Here is an 18,309-nt window from a genome sequence, read left to right as displayed (position 1 = left end):
TACTAATGGTCAGTCAAATGCACATTTGCCAAGATGAGTTTAAAGAGACGTTTCTCAGTACATTCACTTCCTTTCAAAAGCATCGACCTTATAAATTAAAAAAAAACAAAATAACTTTATGATGGGAAATACAGTAATGATTTGTCAAATTAATATCTAACCCATTTAACGAGAATGTAAAGAAATAGCAGAGTCATTCAATGTCGCTGGCTTTGACAGCGTATTATTTAGTACAGTACATTAGTATATTTTAGGGTGGAATCCATTGAGCCTCCATTGCTCTATTAAACTAAATGCGGCATAATTACAGCCCCATCTTGGTCCATGGTTCCAATGTTTACAGCTATTTAAAGGTAAGGAATATGAATTAATACATTAGGATTAATATAATAGACATGGGGAGGGCAACTCCAGTCCTCAACATGCCACCAACAGGCCAGTTTTAAGGATATCTCTGCTTCAGCACAGTTGGCTTAATCAGTCTTCACTGAGCTACCTGTGCTGAAGCGAAGATATCCCTAATACTTGGCCTGTTGGTGGCCCTTGAGGACTGGAGTTGCCCACTCCTGCAACGGACTATATGGTTCTGTACCCCTGTGGCCAAAATCTCGACATCCAGTATTCTAATGACTTATTTTGCAATCACAAAATAATCTTCAAGGTTATTTATCCCTACATATTGCACAATGTAAACTCTACACTGTTACCCTCAGCCAGAGTGAGCTCCGACGTATCACACATCTATTCTCTTACCCGAACGATTTCACAGTCGACGTTTAATTCCAAAGCCACCGCTTCTATCTTCTCTCTGCAGACCGACCCCAGACTGGTCATACCGTGGTCCCAATATTTCTTCAGCATGACAAGATCACGGTCACTGAATTGGGTACGGTCCTGGAGCTGCAAAGAAACAGTAGTGACCGGGCAATGAGTGGGGAACCAGAAGCCAGTGCTGGCGTCAGCTTTCATTTATCCCCCCGCTGGAGACACTCAAACGACTGGATCAGTCACACCAGCTATGCCCACACCACAGGATATATTTAGTAGCCTTTAGACTGCCCTGATCACGTACCTGGTACATCATAGGCACTTGCACATTTTCTACGGGACAATTGGGCTGCCCAGCCCAATCTAAAATGGATGTGGAGCCCTCTCCACTTCCACCATCCGGGGGCCTGGTCGCAGTCATGTGATTGCTCTAGGAGGTTAAGGACGGGCAGGTTCACGGGTTTGAAATCCAAATTTCGTAAACTTTCAAATTCGTTCAGAAGCTGCAGTTGAACTTCTGGATACATTTTGGAATCACTAGCAAAATTTGAGCCAAAACCTCAAAGTTCATTATTTCTTTTTTTTAATTATTATTATTATTATAATTAATAAACTAGGTGAACGTTTAACCTTTTACAAATACAAAACAAAAGTGAAATTGTCCGGGCCTTCATTTTTGTAGATTAGCGGTAATTTAACTGATTGTTAAAACGGTGACCCCGGATCGGGAACCAATATGAGCTTCTTGTTATCCCGTTCATCTTTCTCAGAACCCCAAAATAAAACGCCTTTCCTGCAGACTAGATGGGTCAAATGGACCGTATCCGCCATTACTAACAGATGCGCTCCTAATTAATCTCAGTTAACCACCGTCAGACGGGGATGCAATGATGGATGCGGAGGCCCGGGGAAGCATCCTGTTTATATACTTGCATGACAATAAACTTCTAATAGAAAATGAGAGAACATAAAAAAAACATATACTGTATAGTTTAGTGCCAGTAGTGATAGTTATGGGAGAAGGAGAGGCTCAGTAAGTAAAGACACCGACTCTGGCACTGAGTTGGAACCTGGTTCAATTCCCGGTGTCGGCTCCTTGTGACCTTGGGCAAGTCACTTTATCTCCCTGTGCCTCAGGCACCAAAAACATAGATTGTAAGCTCCACGGGGCAGGGACCTGTGCCTGCAAAATGTCTCTGTAAAGCACTACGTAAAACTATCAGCGCTATACAAGAACATGCTATTATTATTATTATAGCGTAACCGCAGTATAGTGAACGCGGCCCATGGCCGCATGGCTGTTTGGCTCAATGAGGTTTAAGGTTTCAGTGAATGGTTTTGTGTGAGCATCTTATTTTGTACAGTCCCTAATCCCAAGCTGCTTTTTGATTGTACTTTGGACATACAGTTATGTGCAATGCTTCATTGTACAGTATGATTTACTGGCAAAGCAAAGCAAAAAAAAACACAAAATGCAATGCGTGTTCAAATTGCGAGTAATAAGAGATCCCGTCTGATGATGGTTCCATGAATAATGCACAGGAACAGCATGAAGCAATCCCGTTTGGTAAGGAAATGAACTGCTCTATAATAAAAGGGAGCCGGTTATTCTTTAACGTGATTCTAATATGGGTAATCAATGCTTTGCCTGCTGTCAAACCATTTGCTTTCCTCCTTTAGAACCTCACGATTATTTACGCGGATCAGTGGCACTTGAAAAGGAGCCATTTAACTCACACTGCTTCTTACAGGCACCGAAATTCAATGTATACAACATTGCCTACTGTGTTTAATAAAGTTCCAGTCTGTTTTTCCAAAGCTGTTTATGAGACATTTTTCAGTCCATTGTTCAGTTATTTAAGTGTGTTATATATATATATATATATATATATATATATATATATATATATATATATATATATATATATATATATATTGGAAAAAAGAAAAGAGAAGCGCCCGATCCTTGTGTAAAATCAGATGAACAAATTTAATAAGTCATGGACAAGACAAATGCACACTTACAATTTGTCCGATAAAATAAGGCATGTTATGGGACCAGCCCATGCACCAACTGAAGACTCCACGGTGTGTAGGTTACCACAATGGTTCCAGATCTCATGTCTGCAAAAGCCGCTATCTCCAGGAGATCACTCAGTACACGTCCTCACGCTGGTGTCAGGAACTAGTCAGTAGGGTTACGTGGCATTGAAACTACGGTGGCTGAGTAGTTCCTGACACCAGCGTGAAGATGTGAGGACGTGTACTGAGTGATTTCCGGGTCCCGGTGTTCCACAGGAGAGGTGATTGGCGGCCGCACGCTGCAAACAAACGCTCGTTCAATAAAGAACTTTTCTCCTGGAGATAGCGGCTTTTGCAGACATGAGATCTGGAACCATTGTGGTAACCTACACACCGTGGAGTCTTCAGTTGGTGCATGGGCTGGTCCCATAACATGCCTTATTTTATCAGACAAATTGTAAGTGTGCATTTGTCTTGTCCATGACTTATTAAATTTGTTCATCTGATTTTACACAAGGATCGGGCGCTTCTCTTTTCTTTTTTCCAATAGGTACTGTGGGAGCTTGGTGAGCCCAAGAAGAAGCAGCCTGGACTTTTGTATTTGCATATCATGGACTTTATGTGGACTTAAGTATTCCTTTTTATATCATATTGGCTCAATCATACTATGAGTATATGTGTTCAGTATTTTGGTTATATGAGCCACATTTTACGGTCAATTTTTTGGTCTAGCTTAGTCCCATGACACACTTATTTGTGTCATTTTTTGGTATTTGCATTGCAAATCAATTTTTATTTTTCTATTATTATTTTTATTTTTATATTTAGTGTAAAAATTGTTTTATAATTGTATGCACACTTCTTTGTTTTTTATTCATTTTTTATTCAATTTATAGGCAAGTGAATTATTTGTTTCATGCCATATTACGTTGATTAACTTAATCCAACTAGTTAATATACCTGGTGCAAACACTTGCCACATATATTCAGAGCTACAGCAATTTGGGTGTAGTGGGTGAAGGGCGCTGTCTATATTACTGTTATATATATATATATATATATATATATATATGCAAATATAGCTGTATGCTCATCTGCATGTCTTAGGCAGATCTGCAACCCCGCCTTTCCCCATTATCACCCAGCATACAGCACTTCCACTGCAGCAAGGGATTCTGGGAAATGACATGCAAATGAGCACACAGTGTCACTTTTTGCCTCAATAACCATTTTTAACATGGTTCCCTATAGGCTTAAGCTTGCTGCATGGTCACAGCTTTGAGCACAGCCAGGGTTAAGGTGCATACCCAGAAAACCACCCACAGACAGCTGTTTCGACCTTGATGGGTCTCATCAGTGTGGGGTTGATTTTACTGGGAATGCAAGAGAGGCTATGGGATAGGCTAAACCATAATACTGAGTTAAGTTATGGTGAGTAAAAAAAGTGACAAAAACCCTCCACAGGAAAGCAAATATGCAAATATAGCTGTATGCTCATCTGCATGTCTCAGGCAGGTCTGCAACCCCGCCTTTCCCCATTATCACCCAGCATACAGCACTTCCACTGCAGCAAGGGATTCTGGGAAATGACATGCAAATGAGCACACAGTGTCACTTTTTGCCTCAATAACCATTTTTAACATGGTTCCCTATAGGCTTAAGCTTGCTGCATGGTCACAGCTTTGAGCACAGCCAGGGTTAAGGTGCATACCCAGAAAACCACCCACAGACAGCTGTTTCGACCTTGATGGGTCTCATCAGTGTGGGGTTGATTTTACTGGGAATGCAAGAGAGGCTATGGGATAGGCTAAACCATAATACTGAGTTAAGTTATGGTGAGTAAAAAAAGTGACAAAAACCCTCCACAGGAAAGCAAATATATATATATATATATATATTTGTAAGGTAGATCCCAACGTGTGTCCATCTCAGGCACTAACTCCAACTCCTTGAATATCATCTGAGGTGTCCCGCAAGGCTGTGTTCTGGGGCCCCTACTCTTCTCAGTGTTCATCAATGATCTTCCCACAGCTTGTAAGGAAGCTTCCACACACACATGTATGCAGATGACACAATCCTACTGCACCGACACACTTTATTCGAGCAAATACCCGGTATGTACCTGGCAGATACCTGGAATGCGCCACTCCTGACCTCTGACAAGCCCCGTTGCATTTGCCTTCCCAGCCTGGGTTCATGCCTGGCTGATGGGCGGCTGATCTGTTAAATGATAATGATTAGGATTTAATAGGCTGCAATGCTTCGCGTGTCTACCAGATGGCATAAATTCATGAATTGTAATGCAGTTTATATATATATACTGTGCAGTATTGCAGCCAGAGGGAATAAAATGCTTCAATCCCTGCTTGGAAAATAACTCAATGCACTCGGGCAGAAAACAGTCACAAACCTCAATACACCCGGGTATACCCGAATTCGTGGGACTAGCCAAGCTCGAATAAAGTGTGTCGCCAGTGTATATGCACACAGCCATAGCCTCTCCGACCTTGAACACAGTCTGACATTTTGATACTCGAAAGCTGGATTTCCCAAAACAAATTGTTTTTAAACACTGACAAGGCTCTAACAATGGTATTTGGGACCAAGACCAAATTTCTACAGCTTCCAGTGACTGAGCTCCAGATCAGAACCAACGCTAACACCATCCTAACTCCTGTTACTAGTTTTAAATACCTGGGCATATGGTTTGTCTCCCACTTAACATTCAGGATGCACATTGATACCCTGACATCCAAAACCTATGCCAAACTAGGTGTACTTTACATGAGCAAATCCTCCCCAAGTCTGCTGGTCAGAAAGCATATCGCACAGCAGAAGCTAATGCCAATTATCGACTCTGGAGACATAGTATATGGCTCAGCACCCCAAACCCACCTTAGCAAACTGACACCCTCTACAATTCAATATGCCGTTTTGTTCTCCAATTACAACACACATCACTGCGAAATGCTCAAAGAACTAGATTGGTCATCACTTGAGTCTAGGCGCAAAGTTCATCTTTCCTGTCTTGCCTTCAAATACATTCTGGGTAAGCTACCCATCTATCTGAACAAGCTCCTCACCACTACCACATGCAGCACTTATCACCTGAGCTCTGACTCCAAAAGACTGTTCATGGTCCCAAGGTTCAGCAAAGTATTCGGCCGTTCCTCCTTCTCTTTCCGTGCAAAACTGGAACAACCTACCGAAGACTCTCACATCCACCACCAGTTTAAATTCTTTCAAATCTAAGGCTGTCTCACACTTTAATCTGGTCTGTAACTGTTACATACGCCTATAATATATATTTTCTTTAACTGTGCACGCAATGTCTTGTATATAATGTATACCCTGTTCATTTATGTAACTGTACTTGTAACCATGTATTATTTGTCTTAACTCTGTGCCCAGGACATACTTGAAAACGAGAGGTAACTCTCAATGCATTACTTCCTGGTAAAATATTTTATAAATAAATATATATATATATATACACACACACACACACACACGTGTATATATATACAGTGTGTGTGTGTGTGTGTGTGTGTGTGTGTGTGTGTGTGTGTGTGTGTGTGTGTGTGTATTACATTAAATCAGATTTTTTCACGTTTTAGGTCTTGGCAGATCACTTTCTTCAAATGCAGAAAATCAAAACTACTCAGAGAGAAAATCCTTTCCAAGCCTGGTAGCCTCCCCAATCGCCACCAGCTCAGTTCACCCTACGCTCGGGCGACAGGCGTGCGTGACGTCATGCGTGCAGCCACTATAATTACGGCCTTAGGACAAATATCCTAACTGCATGAAACAAAAATATCAAATACTCAATGTTCAATACATACTTCTTTCTGTACACAGATACACACAACAGAACAGATACACCAATCCTCACCTCCCCCAGCTCACAGTTAGCTCATGTCTGTGTTGTTTCCTCCTGGGGTTCATAGCCCCCCAGACGGTAGTAGGCATGGTCTCGATACCTCCTCCTGATTGGCTGCATTACCAGCAGCCAATCAGGGTGGAGGAAACTGCCTTGCAACCTTTTGCTTTCTCCATGCTCTGGGAGGGGAAATCCCGCGGCGTGTCCGGATACTGCGACATTAGAAGGTTATTTGGGGACTCATACCTTATACAAGGAGAGAATGCAGGAGCGATACCAACATTTTGATTGGCCTCGGAAAATATACATTTACATATAGTACTAACCGTAACAACATCAGGACGTGGTCAGACAGAATGGAGGGATCAAAGGTCAGTTTTGGTCTTACTAAATAGCAGCTGTTCTGAAAAACGGAATAAATACGCAGCATGGTAACCTGCAGAGGTCCTCTACCCAACAGGGCCAAGCAAATGCAAGTGTTCTGCGGCTGGACTGGGCCTGGTAAAGGGTGCTACTTTAGAACGTTACAGAGCACTGCACATGTAGTGCTTAGTTTCTATAAAAAGCAGCTCCTGTTTTATGAGAAGACGCCTTGACTTCCTCAGAAGTAAATACAGGTTACAGAAGAATGACACCGATTGCCTCCATGCCGCTCTGGGCCTCACAGAACTCCTTCCTAGACAAAGTCTAACCTATACCCTCTAACACACAGAAAAAGCGGAGACAGCGAGTTCAATTCCACAGGGTTATTTTGTTAAACGTGTGTGTGTGCCAATAAATGACCAACGTGAGCAAGATCCAACCACTTTTACGTTGGAGCCACAAAAAGAAGATCTTGAAAATCAATAATATTGTGATAAATATTTGTTGTGCCAGTAACCATACTGTACAAAATAAATAATATAATGCAATGTATCTACATCAGATCTCCATAAACCCAGAACAAATAACCCAGGCAAAGATCTTTAGTTTGGACAAGGCAGATGGAAGTCTTTGGAATGATAGCATATGTATCATTGCATTGTATTATGGAATAAATATACCAACCTACATTTCTAAACAGCCAGAGTTTTAATAATAATTTTTTACACTTTTTCAGCCACTCAGCGCGTACATTCAGATGAATAAATTTTCCACGACGCCTGGCTATCTTTAAACACAATGAAGATGCTGATCCCGTTCCATGCGCACATACTACTACTTCGTTCAAATCACTTACTGTTCTCTTTCTGGAACACCCGGTAATCCAAGGCACAGTCAGGTTTCCTGAAATCTGTGGACGTAATGCCATAATCAGCAACAGTTTCAAGTCAATGACATTCTACAAATAATGTTAGAGAAGATTATTTCAGTGATAGACGGGTGAGGACTCCTTTCAATGGCTGGTGTGATGATGTGGATGCAGAACCCTTAAAATGCCAACGCCAGAGTAGTACAGTAAAGTGGGCTCCTGTCGCACTTGGGCAAACTTAGAGGAGAAAGACATTTTGATCCATTTATTTTGCAGATAGTGGCCTGACGTTTCGGGGAGGACTCCTTCGTCAGGTTAAAAACATAGTGTCTACCTTACCACCCAATGAAGGGGAACCTACCCGAAACGTTGGGCCACTACCTACAAAAGAAATGGATCAAAATGTCTTCCTGAGTCTTCTACGTTTGTCGGAGTGTGGTAGGATCCCACTTCAAGATCTATTCTAGTATAAAGTCCCTACAATACCCAACCTTTCCTCAGACATTCCCTATGTCAAATCTACATTTCTGTGTAATATATATATATATATATAGTCCAAACGAGGTCAGTCAGCACACTGAAATGAGGCAAAAGGCAGATGCTAGTCCCATAGAGCTGCACACAACATGAGAACCAATCCAAAGACCAGTAAAGAGACAGCAAACTGCACGGGGTTAATCCAACAAAAATCGTACAACTTTTTTGGATTAACCCCGTGCAGTTTGCTGTCTCTTTACTGGTCTTTGGATTGGTTCTCATGTTATATATATACACACACATATACATATATATATTCACATACATACATATATATACATATATATCTATATATATATATATACACACATATATATACACACACACACAAAAATATTCACACATTTTCATTACAAGTGGGGGGGAGGGGGGAGGAACAACGTTAATTACATTTCGACTCCATCACGCCCATCTCTATCAGGGATTGATTTTTGGGCCCAAATTAAATGAGATAAAAGAGATGTGTAAAAATGTTTTAAATTATATATTAAAAAAAAGGTAATCATATTATCTATTGCAAGTGCAGAGCAGGCTGCTAAGTGGGAATGTGTACCAGTCCAGTTTGTGTTATATGATGGTGATTTCCCGAGCTGTATGCCCTTACTTTAATTCAGCTGACCATATTCTAAACATTTACCATCCCATGAACCCTAGACACATGTATAGAAATCCTTCCGTTCAGAACTCTCTCTGATCTCCCAGACCCGAACAAGAATATCCGTGTTACCTGGTAGTTGTTTTGGTTGTGTGGCAGTCTTAGTTGAGAGGGTGCTGTATAATGTGGAGGCAAACTGTTTCTTGATGCATTACCACTGGTATACTGTGTGCTGGTTGTATTGTTTATTGAGGTATTCGGTGGCAAGTAGTAGTCTCTGTTATGATACATTGTATTTCCTGAAAGGTCTCTTGTATTGGTCAGCTGTGACTTACAGATTCCTGTCCTTACTGGCGCAGGTGATAATGTGCACCTGTTCTCCACACGTGGGGAACTGGTACTCTCGCTAAACCTTGGACAAGCCTGGATTTGCGCACCCATCGATGCCAGTTCTTCCTCCCGAGCATATTCATCGTCAACATCTCCCGTTTCCATCGCAATAGAAAAGCAATTGCTTTCTACCGAACGAGGTTTCTCTCCCATATTCCCTCTGAAGGTCCTTAAAGAAGAATCAGTAGCAGCCAATGAAAATACTTCACGAATCTCTAGATTTTTTATACCGTAGGAAGGGTCTCTGTTCCTCTGCCCAGGAGAGACATGTGAAATGAGACTTGCATTTGGCTGTTCTAGTTTAGAGAACCGTTGACCACCAGGAGACTCTGTTATGTTTTGCCGGGACCAAGGTATTGTCTTTTGAGGGGCTGTCCTTTCCAACATGGGTCCTGAAGAACTGCCAAAGCTTTTCTTGGTGTATAAGGAGTTTGGAGGATTTGCAGTACTTGGCTGTCGCAATAACACAATAGTTTTATCATCAAGTTGCTGAAAGGCATTTTTTGCTAGAGGTGCATGACGTGACACAGGAACGCGTTGTTTCGAGTAGTCCGTTTCATTCCTTCCAGTTGACATCTGCAGGGAGGACTTCGATATCTCAACCTTAGGAGTACTGGTTTGTGGTGTAGACCCCTGTCTAACAGACGTATTATTAGGGCTGTAGACACAAGTCATGACCAGACCACCACTGGAGGAAGAAGTCCGGGGAGGTTGGGATCGTGTTATATTTGGCACGTTTCGGACGGTAACTTCTGGAGGAAGTGAGGGAGAATTGGAAACCGAGCCTTGTAAAGGGGTTCCGGAATCGGAGTAACTCTTAATGCTCATCTTTCTCCGTTTATTGCCAACCCAGGTCTGTGGAGATAAAATAACATAAAAGTAGGTTTGTATGGTTGATACACTTGTACACATCTCAACTGCTTTGCTAAAAATGTTAAACATGTCGGGATGTATGTCGGTACTCGTGAACCAAGTATCTCTGTACTCATCTGACACCAATTGCTAATCATACAGCATGGTTCCTGACTTATAGACCTGGTCTGGTCGAAGATATTACTATTATTTCCATGGTGCTCCTTACCCTCCTGTTTTACAAGACAAGCTTACAAGGCCCGACGCAGGTAAAAGGCAACATGGAGTGAATATTGCTATTTCAAGTAAAGAGCAATCAATGGGAATATCTTTCAATGCAGAAGTACAAGGAATGGAACATTTGCTCACAGCCAGTTCACCGCAACCATATGACCTCCGGTGTTTGGCCGCAGCCAATCCACCACTGGAACCTCCACCGTCGGCCATTTTTACTGTAAGCCAAGTTTTAGTGGTTAGGGTTGGGGGTTAACTTAAGGGGTTAAGGCTTTTAGGGTAGGGGTAGCCTTAGGATTAGGGGGTTTTAGGGTATGGGTTAAGGTGAGGGACGTACCTTAGCGGCGAAGTGGTCAGCGGTTGAGTGTCCCGGCCGCGAGGTGAGTTGCGTTTAATTGCCGGCGGTCATTTGATCGCGGTGAAACAGCAGCAAACAAATGTGCCAGACTGGGAGCCCATTTCTCATGTGTATCCAATTAAATGTGTAACCTCATTTAGTCTTAAACAATATGTATATATAATATGTACAAATTATCTCTCTCTCTATACACACAAATATATAAGCATATATATATGTAAACTCACATTTACTGTATTTCTCTTATTGCATCCGCATCACATGCTCCATTGCCCAAGTCTCTGTGAGTTTACTGTTTGGAGACACACGGAATACAATCTGATATTTAGTGGATTTCACACGGTACTTACCCGGACTACACTGAAGTCCAACTTTGTTTCTTGGGCACACAGTAAAATGAGCTGAAAGCAACTCTTACTTTGATTTGTCATTCCATTTTCATAATAGCGCTGCAATATCCTATGTTGTTCTACAGTAAAAACAGAACGAAGATTCATCTACAAAAATAGAAAGGGAATTTACATTTCTAAAAGCAACGGCATAAAGAACGACTGTGTCTAAGAATGGTCAATACGGACTATAAACATTCAACTTTTGAGAAAATTACAGCCACTGTTATCTTAACAATTCCACAGTCCCCAAAGTAACATTTAGTGTTTGAGAAATGTGCATCCAGTCCCAAGATATGAGGTATATTATTATAATGTATCAAAAACATCAATGTTGTCAGATTGTGGTTGCATGGAACAATATAGTAGACATTTGAGAAGCAAATGGACACACTTATCCCCCTATTTTAGTACCTTCCCAGAATGCTTTTCTACTTTTTCTTTGCATGTACTGTATATCACACCAAGTGTCAGCTGGTACAAACTTGGTCTAATTAAGAAATATGCATCATCTATTCAAATACACAAACAAGGTTTTACACTGGGACAGAAAATGAGTTGAAGGCCTGTATGCTTTAACACCTGAAATCATACATAGGCTGATATGAAATCTAGCAGCTCTAATGAAAAAGGAGAAAAGCAATTTGTAGCGGCGGACTTTGAATGCGGCGTTGATGACATATTGATTATTCTTTTCATGTCCCCGGCTTCCTGCTATTCTGGCTGCCCGGCGATAGGCGCAGATTAGGAACTTGGATAGTGGGTTACTAAAGACGGGCACGTTTGTCGGTTTGAAATCTGAACTTCACGGATTCGACGTTCCATTCGAAAGCGGAGCTGAGCCGTTTGAGAAAACGACGCTATAAGAAATCCAGAGCTAAAACCCCCAAAAATGGTAAATCTTTAGCTCTTAGTTTTAATAAAATAGTTGAGCTTTTTGAAAAAAAAACAGCAATTTTTTTTTTAGGTCAACAATTGAAACGTAAAAAAAAAAATTCCAAATATTATTTTCAAAACATATCTTCCTTTTGCTTTTAACTTTTACATTTGTTCAAACATAAAAATACAGCTGCCATGTCCATCAAATGAAATAATGTTTTTACTGAAGAGGATTGATAACAGGGAGGTGAATATTTGAAAGCGAATGTCGCATTCCTATATTTCGATCTCAAAACTCTTTGAGGCAGAGTATTTTTAAACAGAAACATACTTTATAATAAACCCTTCCTGTGCTCTAGAACACGGGTGCGCAAACTTACCAACAAGCGCCCCCCCTGTCTTCTCTCCCCTCCGGCTCGCGCCGCCCCTCCCTGCACGGCTCCGGCATCGAATGACGCCGGTGGCCATAGCGACGCGTCGCTAGAACTCCAGGTAAGTGAAAAGTTACAGAGGCCTCGCGCGATCCCTGGCATTTCTTTTAAATGCCTTCGGGGAAGCGCGGGGCCTCGGTAACAGCTGTGCCGCCCCCCCCCCTCCAGAAAATCACACCCCCACAGTGTGCACTGCTGCTCTAGAACAGCGGTTCCCAACCTAACATTGTGCACGCCTTGCTAAATTATATTTGTTCTGCGAACCCCTAATTAATACATTTTACTGCCAACGCATCAGACTAAATGGCTAACAAAACCGTATGGCTGACCCCAGGAGGTAGAGCGTCCTGAGCTCGTGGGGGGAGCACGCACTTTATAAGGCCCCAAAACTGCACCTCAGTGAGTGGTATAGCTGTCGATCACTGCGGGAGTATCTACAATCGCACCCCACAATGCCTTGCTGTTGTGGATGCAAAGCATTGTGGGGCACAACTTTGAAAGCTCCTGTTGTAAGAAACGGCTATACCACCCACGCTAAAGGTGCCGTTTGGGGCCTTACTAAGTGCGCAGTCCCCTGGCTCAGGACCAGCGATCTGCCATTATAGATTTTATTTGGGCAAACCCCTTGGAGAAACCTCACTAATCCCTAGGAGTTCCCGAACCCCTTGTTGGAAATCACTGCTATAGGATTGCGGCCTACCACACCCAATTATTTAAAGAAGCAATATTTTTTTTCTAATTTCTATATGTAAACATGTGACAATGTATAATTGTTCAGTCTTACCAAAGCTGGCAATCGTTTGGTGCTCCTGTAACAATCCTGCTTGTGTGCCCAATATAAAATGGCTGCTTCAATCAGTGTAAGGCCGAGTCCATAGATGGACAGGCCGTGCTGAGGCGTGCGGATGCTCCGCGCTGAGCCCCTGCATCCTCAATGAGGATGCCTTGAGAGGGGGCTCACGCGAGCGTCCAAGGCGTGCAGCAGCGTCAACGCACCGTGACGTCGGCGCCGTGACATTGACGTCAGTGCGTCGCGGGCGATTGGCCCAGCGACGTCACTGCCCCGCCTCCAACCACCTCCCCCCGGCTCCCTTCGCGCACGCTGGCTCGCCTGCAAGTCCGTGCAATCGCGCTGACTGAAGCAGGCGAGCCTCAGCGTTAGCGCGCCTCCGCTCTCCCCAGCCCTCTATGGCCCGGGCCTAACTCAGCAGCTACAATGTATCCCTATATTACGAAGGTAACATGATCTATTGTTACAGTTTACAGCTCAAACTGCTGGGAACATTGGCAACAAATCACAAACAGGAAAGTGTTGCAAAATCTTGCACTGCTGGGGAGGTGGGCTAAAACCTGCTATAGAATTCAATGGATGCTTTAAAACTCATTAAAAATGGCATTAAGAGTTGAATTAAAAATAAGATTAAAAAAAAAAAAATATTCCCTATTATCGAATACTACAGAACTGATTTATTTCAAAATATAAATAAAGATTTCACGTTTTGCTGCTTAAAAGGCTGGGAGGGAAGTGAAGCATGAAAGGTTATAGGTCACATGAGATAAAACAACATGACTTATAGATTATGCCCATCATATTGCCCTGGGTGTGTGGTTCGAGAGAATTAGGAATCGCAGCAATGTTAAGAGAATTCCAAATAAGAATGGAATATGGTAAGGTTCGAATACAAATAGGTGGATTGAGATCACCTGTGGAATTCTGAGTAGAACCAGTCTTTAGAAGTGATGAATGTTTCACAACTAAAGTAATGTATCCAGAGTAGGAAGGGCTGAGCTGTGAAATAATGTACTATCTAAACAAGATCCCTCAGGCTGGGTGTGTGGCAGAAACAAATTCTTCTCGTGTACTTGTATTTTGAAAGATAGCACATAATTGTATGGAAAATAATGAATTTGCTGCCTAAGGCATAATTGGGTATTATAAATATAAATGAGACATAGTGCTGGATATTGTAACGGAATTTTGCGGTGCTATTTTTTTTTTTTTTCTAATAAAGTTCCTTTATTATCAAACTGCAAATTATTTATAGACCTTCTAGCTTAATTCTTCCCATGCAAGTACTAGGCTAATGGTGTTATTAGATAAATAGAAGTTCCCCATTTGATGGGGGACTTCAAAGGAAAGCAGAGGACAGCTGATCCATTTAACCTATTTACTGCTGGAAGGCCATCTGATTACAGAAGGTTGTATGTAATAGTAAGCCCAAATAAAACTCTGCTAACTACCACAAGTCTATGCTTCTTTCATTGTTACGGATGACAGGAGAATGTAACCCAGGGGTGCGTAAAGTTTTTGACCTGCGCCCCCCCTGCCTCGCAGCCCCAGCGTTCGCGCGCCCCCCTCTCTCCTACGACCCAGTGTCAAATGACGTCGCGGGTCATCTGACGTCACTTGACCCTGCCGTGTCATTTGACGCGCGTCGCCGAAGACTCGGCTGGCAGCAGGTACGGGATGTTACAGAGGTCTCACGCCTCCCCCGGCATTCAATTTAAATGCCTTGGGGAAGGGTGCGGGGCCTCTGTAACCGCCACCCCCCCCTAAAAAAATCTTGCACCCCCCAATCTAACCAGTGTCTTAGACAAGCAGAACCAATTCGAACTCCCAACACCGACACAGCAGCACAGATGTGAGCTTCAGAGGACTCTAGGTCAGCCCTTCACAGATGTTGCCTTCTAGAAGCACTGATGATGATGGTAGACGTCTCGTGTCTCCTACTCAAGATGGTGGGAAATGACTAATGCATCAACTCCCATTCATTTGAATAGAAGCCGGTGCAATGTTAATGGCGTGTTGTCCCACCTCTAATCAAACTGAATCAGGACCATAGTTGGGACACTCAGCTGAGCGAGTCGTGCATGAAATCGGAGGCCACGTGCCAAAGTCGAAAGCTTTTATTTGTTCCCTTTCTAAGCCTTTGAATAAAGATTCCAAACCAATGTGAACATCTCCCACCATTTTCAATGTAATCGTCATAATCTTCCCACATCAATGAGATTTGGGGTCAACGAACCATATCAGCGGGTGCCCCGGATATGAGCAAGTGGTTCCATTTAAGTGAATGGGGTGTTGAACATTGACTAAAACCAAGAAGAAGCCTTCCCAATGTGGGTAACTAAAGTCTGCATCATTGGGCCAACCACCAATGAGTACTGTACCGCCATCTTTAAACCTCATCTCCAATATTTCATCACTCTACAGACAACGGATTATAAAGAATGAAGTATTAACAATGTTTCCCTGTCGCTTTTTTATCTGTTCGTGTTTGCATTAGATGTAAAGGTTTGGTTTTAAAAATATTTTTTTTTAAACAAAAACACTAAAATCCCTGTCTCTTTATTTTTAAATCAGGGTTCGGTCTGGTTTATTAACATCTGATCACAGCTCCATGTGCCTCCTGAAGTCCATAATAATAGTGTTTGGCCCAAGAAGACAGAATAAGTCATCCGGCTGCCAAGTCTTCACAGGGCTGCCATTGGGAAGAGCCCAGTGTAACTCAACGAACAGGACATTTAAATAAAAAGATAGAGAATAGAACAAACATTATGTTCATGACACGTTTCTGAGCAGATGGAAAATAAATACCTGATTTAGTCAAACAGATTAAATGGGTTCAACCAGTAATCAAAAAGAGTAAGTAAAGCCCTAATTAAGGGTAGTGTTCTTAAACGTTAGGGTATACTAACAGAACAGAAACGGTTCTCCTTACTGACCCTGCAATAACTTCCTACACACAGTACCATGGATCAAAATGTTTTATTCAAACTGGAGTGCAGTAGTTATACCTCCTGTTGGTATCCCTGTGACCCAGTGGAGGTCACTTCCCCGACGTTTGAGGTCACGGACGCCTCCATCACAGGGTCGTCTCAGCTTTGCTGCCAGAATGTCCACAATCCTAAACTTAAAACAAAGAGAGACGGTCAGTTCCCGTGTATATTGTGATTTATAGAACACCAACCACGTATGCAAGTGTCTCATAAAACATACATTTGGATACTGGAAGCCCCTGTATGATAAAATAACCAATTATAAAAAGGAATACCTGCCCAAATTTACAGGCGTTCCCTTACTAACACTCTTGGCCAATGTCTGCACAAGAGAAACCTCTAAGAGCAACAGGAGCAGTGGGGCAGTCCCAGCAATTTGGAAATGCTTCATTAAGAAGATGAGACTTAAAGATGGGAAGAGATGGTGCCCGAGCATAGCGAAATAACGGAGTATGAGAGGCGGGGTACAAGAAGTATACAACTCCCTGCTACAAGAACTCGTGTGCTAAAACCTGCCAAAGAAATCAAAAGAAGCTCAGTATATTAACAATGGCATTAAGTGTTGAATTAAAAAAACAACAAAAAAAAAAAACTGTATTATGTAATATTACAGAATTTATTTATTTTTAAAAAAAACACACATGTACGATATTGCATGGATTGCCCCATTAAACTCTTTTACACTTCAATATAATTAGAATACGAGACATAGCAAAATAACTTCCAAGTTGCTAAATTTATTATGAAACATCAACTCTTCTTAAACAATATGAAAGTCATTTCAATAGACACTTATTTTTTTTATTATAAACATCTACAGTGACTCTTAGGCTGCGGTCCCAGTAACTGCCTGTGCGCACGGCGTGTAAGCACCGCCCCTCAATGGGGCTGGGCCCAGTAGACACCGTCACGCTGAAGGTGCAGCCGCCCCGTGCTGCAAGGATTTTTACAACTCAATCAAATTGAGTTCGAACCTTGCGACGGAGGCGTGGCCACGCCCCCACCGGCGGTTCACCCAATGAGGGCGAACCAGCCGCGTGACGTAATGGCCACGCCCCCACAAATCCCCGACCACGCCCCCTCCCGTCGCAAGCTTCCCTCTCTCCCGGAGACCGCAGATCGCGGTTAGCGCTGTGCACGCGCCGCCCCCCCCCCCGCCGGGCGCGCGTGTCACAGAACGCACTGTGGACTCAGCCTTACCTTTCCTTGTATGCTGAAAAACTATGAATAACTCCCTTGTCAAACCTTGTGTCCATTTAATGACAGCTGCTATTTAATGTTGTGGGAAGCTCTGCACATTTTGTAGTGGAAACAGATATGCAGCCAGGGATTCTAGGTAATAACATGAAAATGAGCACAGTGTGTCACTTTTTCCTTCTTGTCCACTTTAACACGGATCCCTATAAGCTTATCCCTGCCGTATTACTCTGCTTCTCAGCACAGCCTGGGTTACAGAAGTGCAGAGCCAGTAACTCTACTCACAGACAGATGTTGTGGGTGTCCTCAGTGTGAGGATGGTTACTGGCTTGCACTGTGAAGCTGGGAGTGGTTACAACACTATTCCTTTGGGGTGAATCACTGAAAGAGCAGATATACACGTGTGCGAGATCTCCCTTATACTGTATCGCCCATTGATTTGGGAGTCAAATCGGAAGAATAAATCCTATATGATCAAACCGGAGACATCCGATATACTGGAGGCACAATACGTACTGGGAATGAGGACACTATTAGATCACTTATATGCGAGTTTCCCCAGGTTTCATATATTGATAAGGACTACAGTCCTCACACTAACATGCCAGATCCCTATTTGATCACATGCTCTCTAGATCCCTATTTGATCACATGCTCCAGGTCCCTATTTGATCACATGCTCTCCAGATCCCTATTTGATCACATGCTCTCCAGATCCCTATTTGATCACATGCTCCAGGTCCCTATTTGATCACATGCTCCCCAG

At 42.6% G+C, this 18,309-nt stretch overlaps 1 protein-coding gene across 9 annotated transcripts in view; it reads right to left on the bottom strand.

The window, feature by feature from the left end:
• Positions 1 to 18,309, bottom strand: part of HDX (highly divergent homeobox) — a 69,773-nt gene that overhangs the window by 29,300 nt on the left and 22,164 nt on the right. For 2 of the 9 annotated variants that reach the window (XM_075572879.1, XM_075572878.1), the window contains exons 2-6: positions 16,365 to 16,474; positions 11,218 to 11,336; positions 9,166 to 10,278; positions 7,890 to 7,943; positions 754 to 900 (exon numbers count right to left, since the gene is read on the bottom strand). In XM_075572879.1, coding sequence (XP_075428994.1) covers positions 754 to 900; positions 7,890 to 7,943; positions 9,166 to 10,278; positions 11,218 to 11,336; positions 16,365 to 16,474 — 1,543 coding nt within the window. Of the gene's footprint in view, positions 1 to 753; positions 901 to 979; positions 1,199 to 7,889; positions 7,944 to 9,165; positions 10,279 to 11,094; positions 11,160 to 11,217; positions 11,365 to 16,364; positions 16,480 to 18,309 lie in introns of those variants that run through there. The other 7 variants (XM_075572880.1, XM_075572882.1, XM_075572886.1 and 4 more) reach the window with 6 other exon arrangements.

This window comes from Ascaphus truei, chromosome 16, assembly GCF_040206685.1.
Source record: "Ascaphus truei isolate aAscTru1 chromosome 16, aAscTru1.hap1, whole genome shotgun sequence".
Classification (NCBI taxonomy): Eukaryota; Metazoa; Chordata; class Amphibia; order Anura; family Ascaphidae; genus Ascaphus; species Ascaphus truei.
This window is presented reverse-complemented; position numbering and strand designations above follow the sequence as displayed.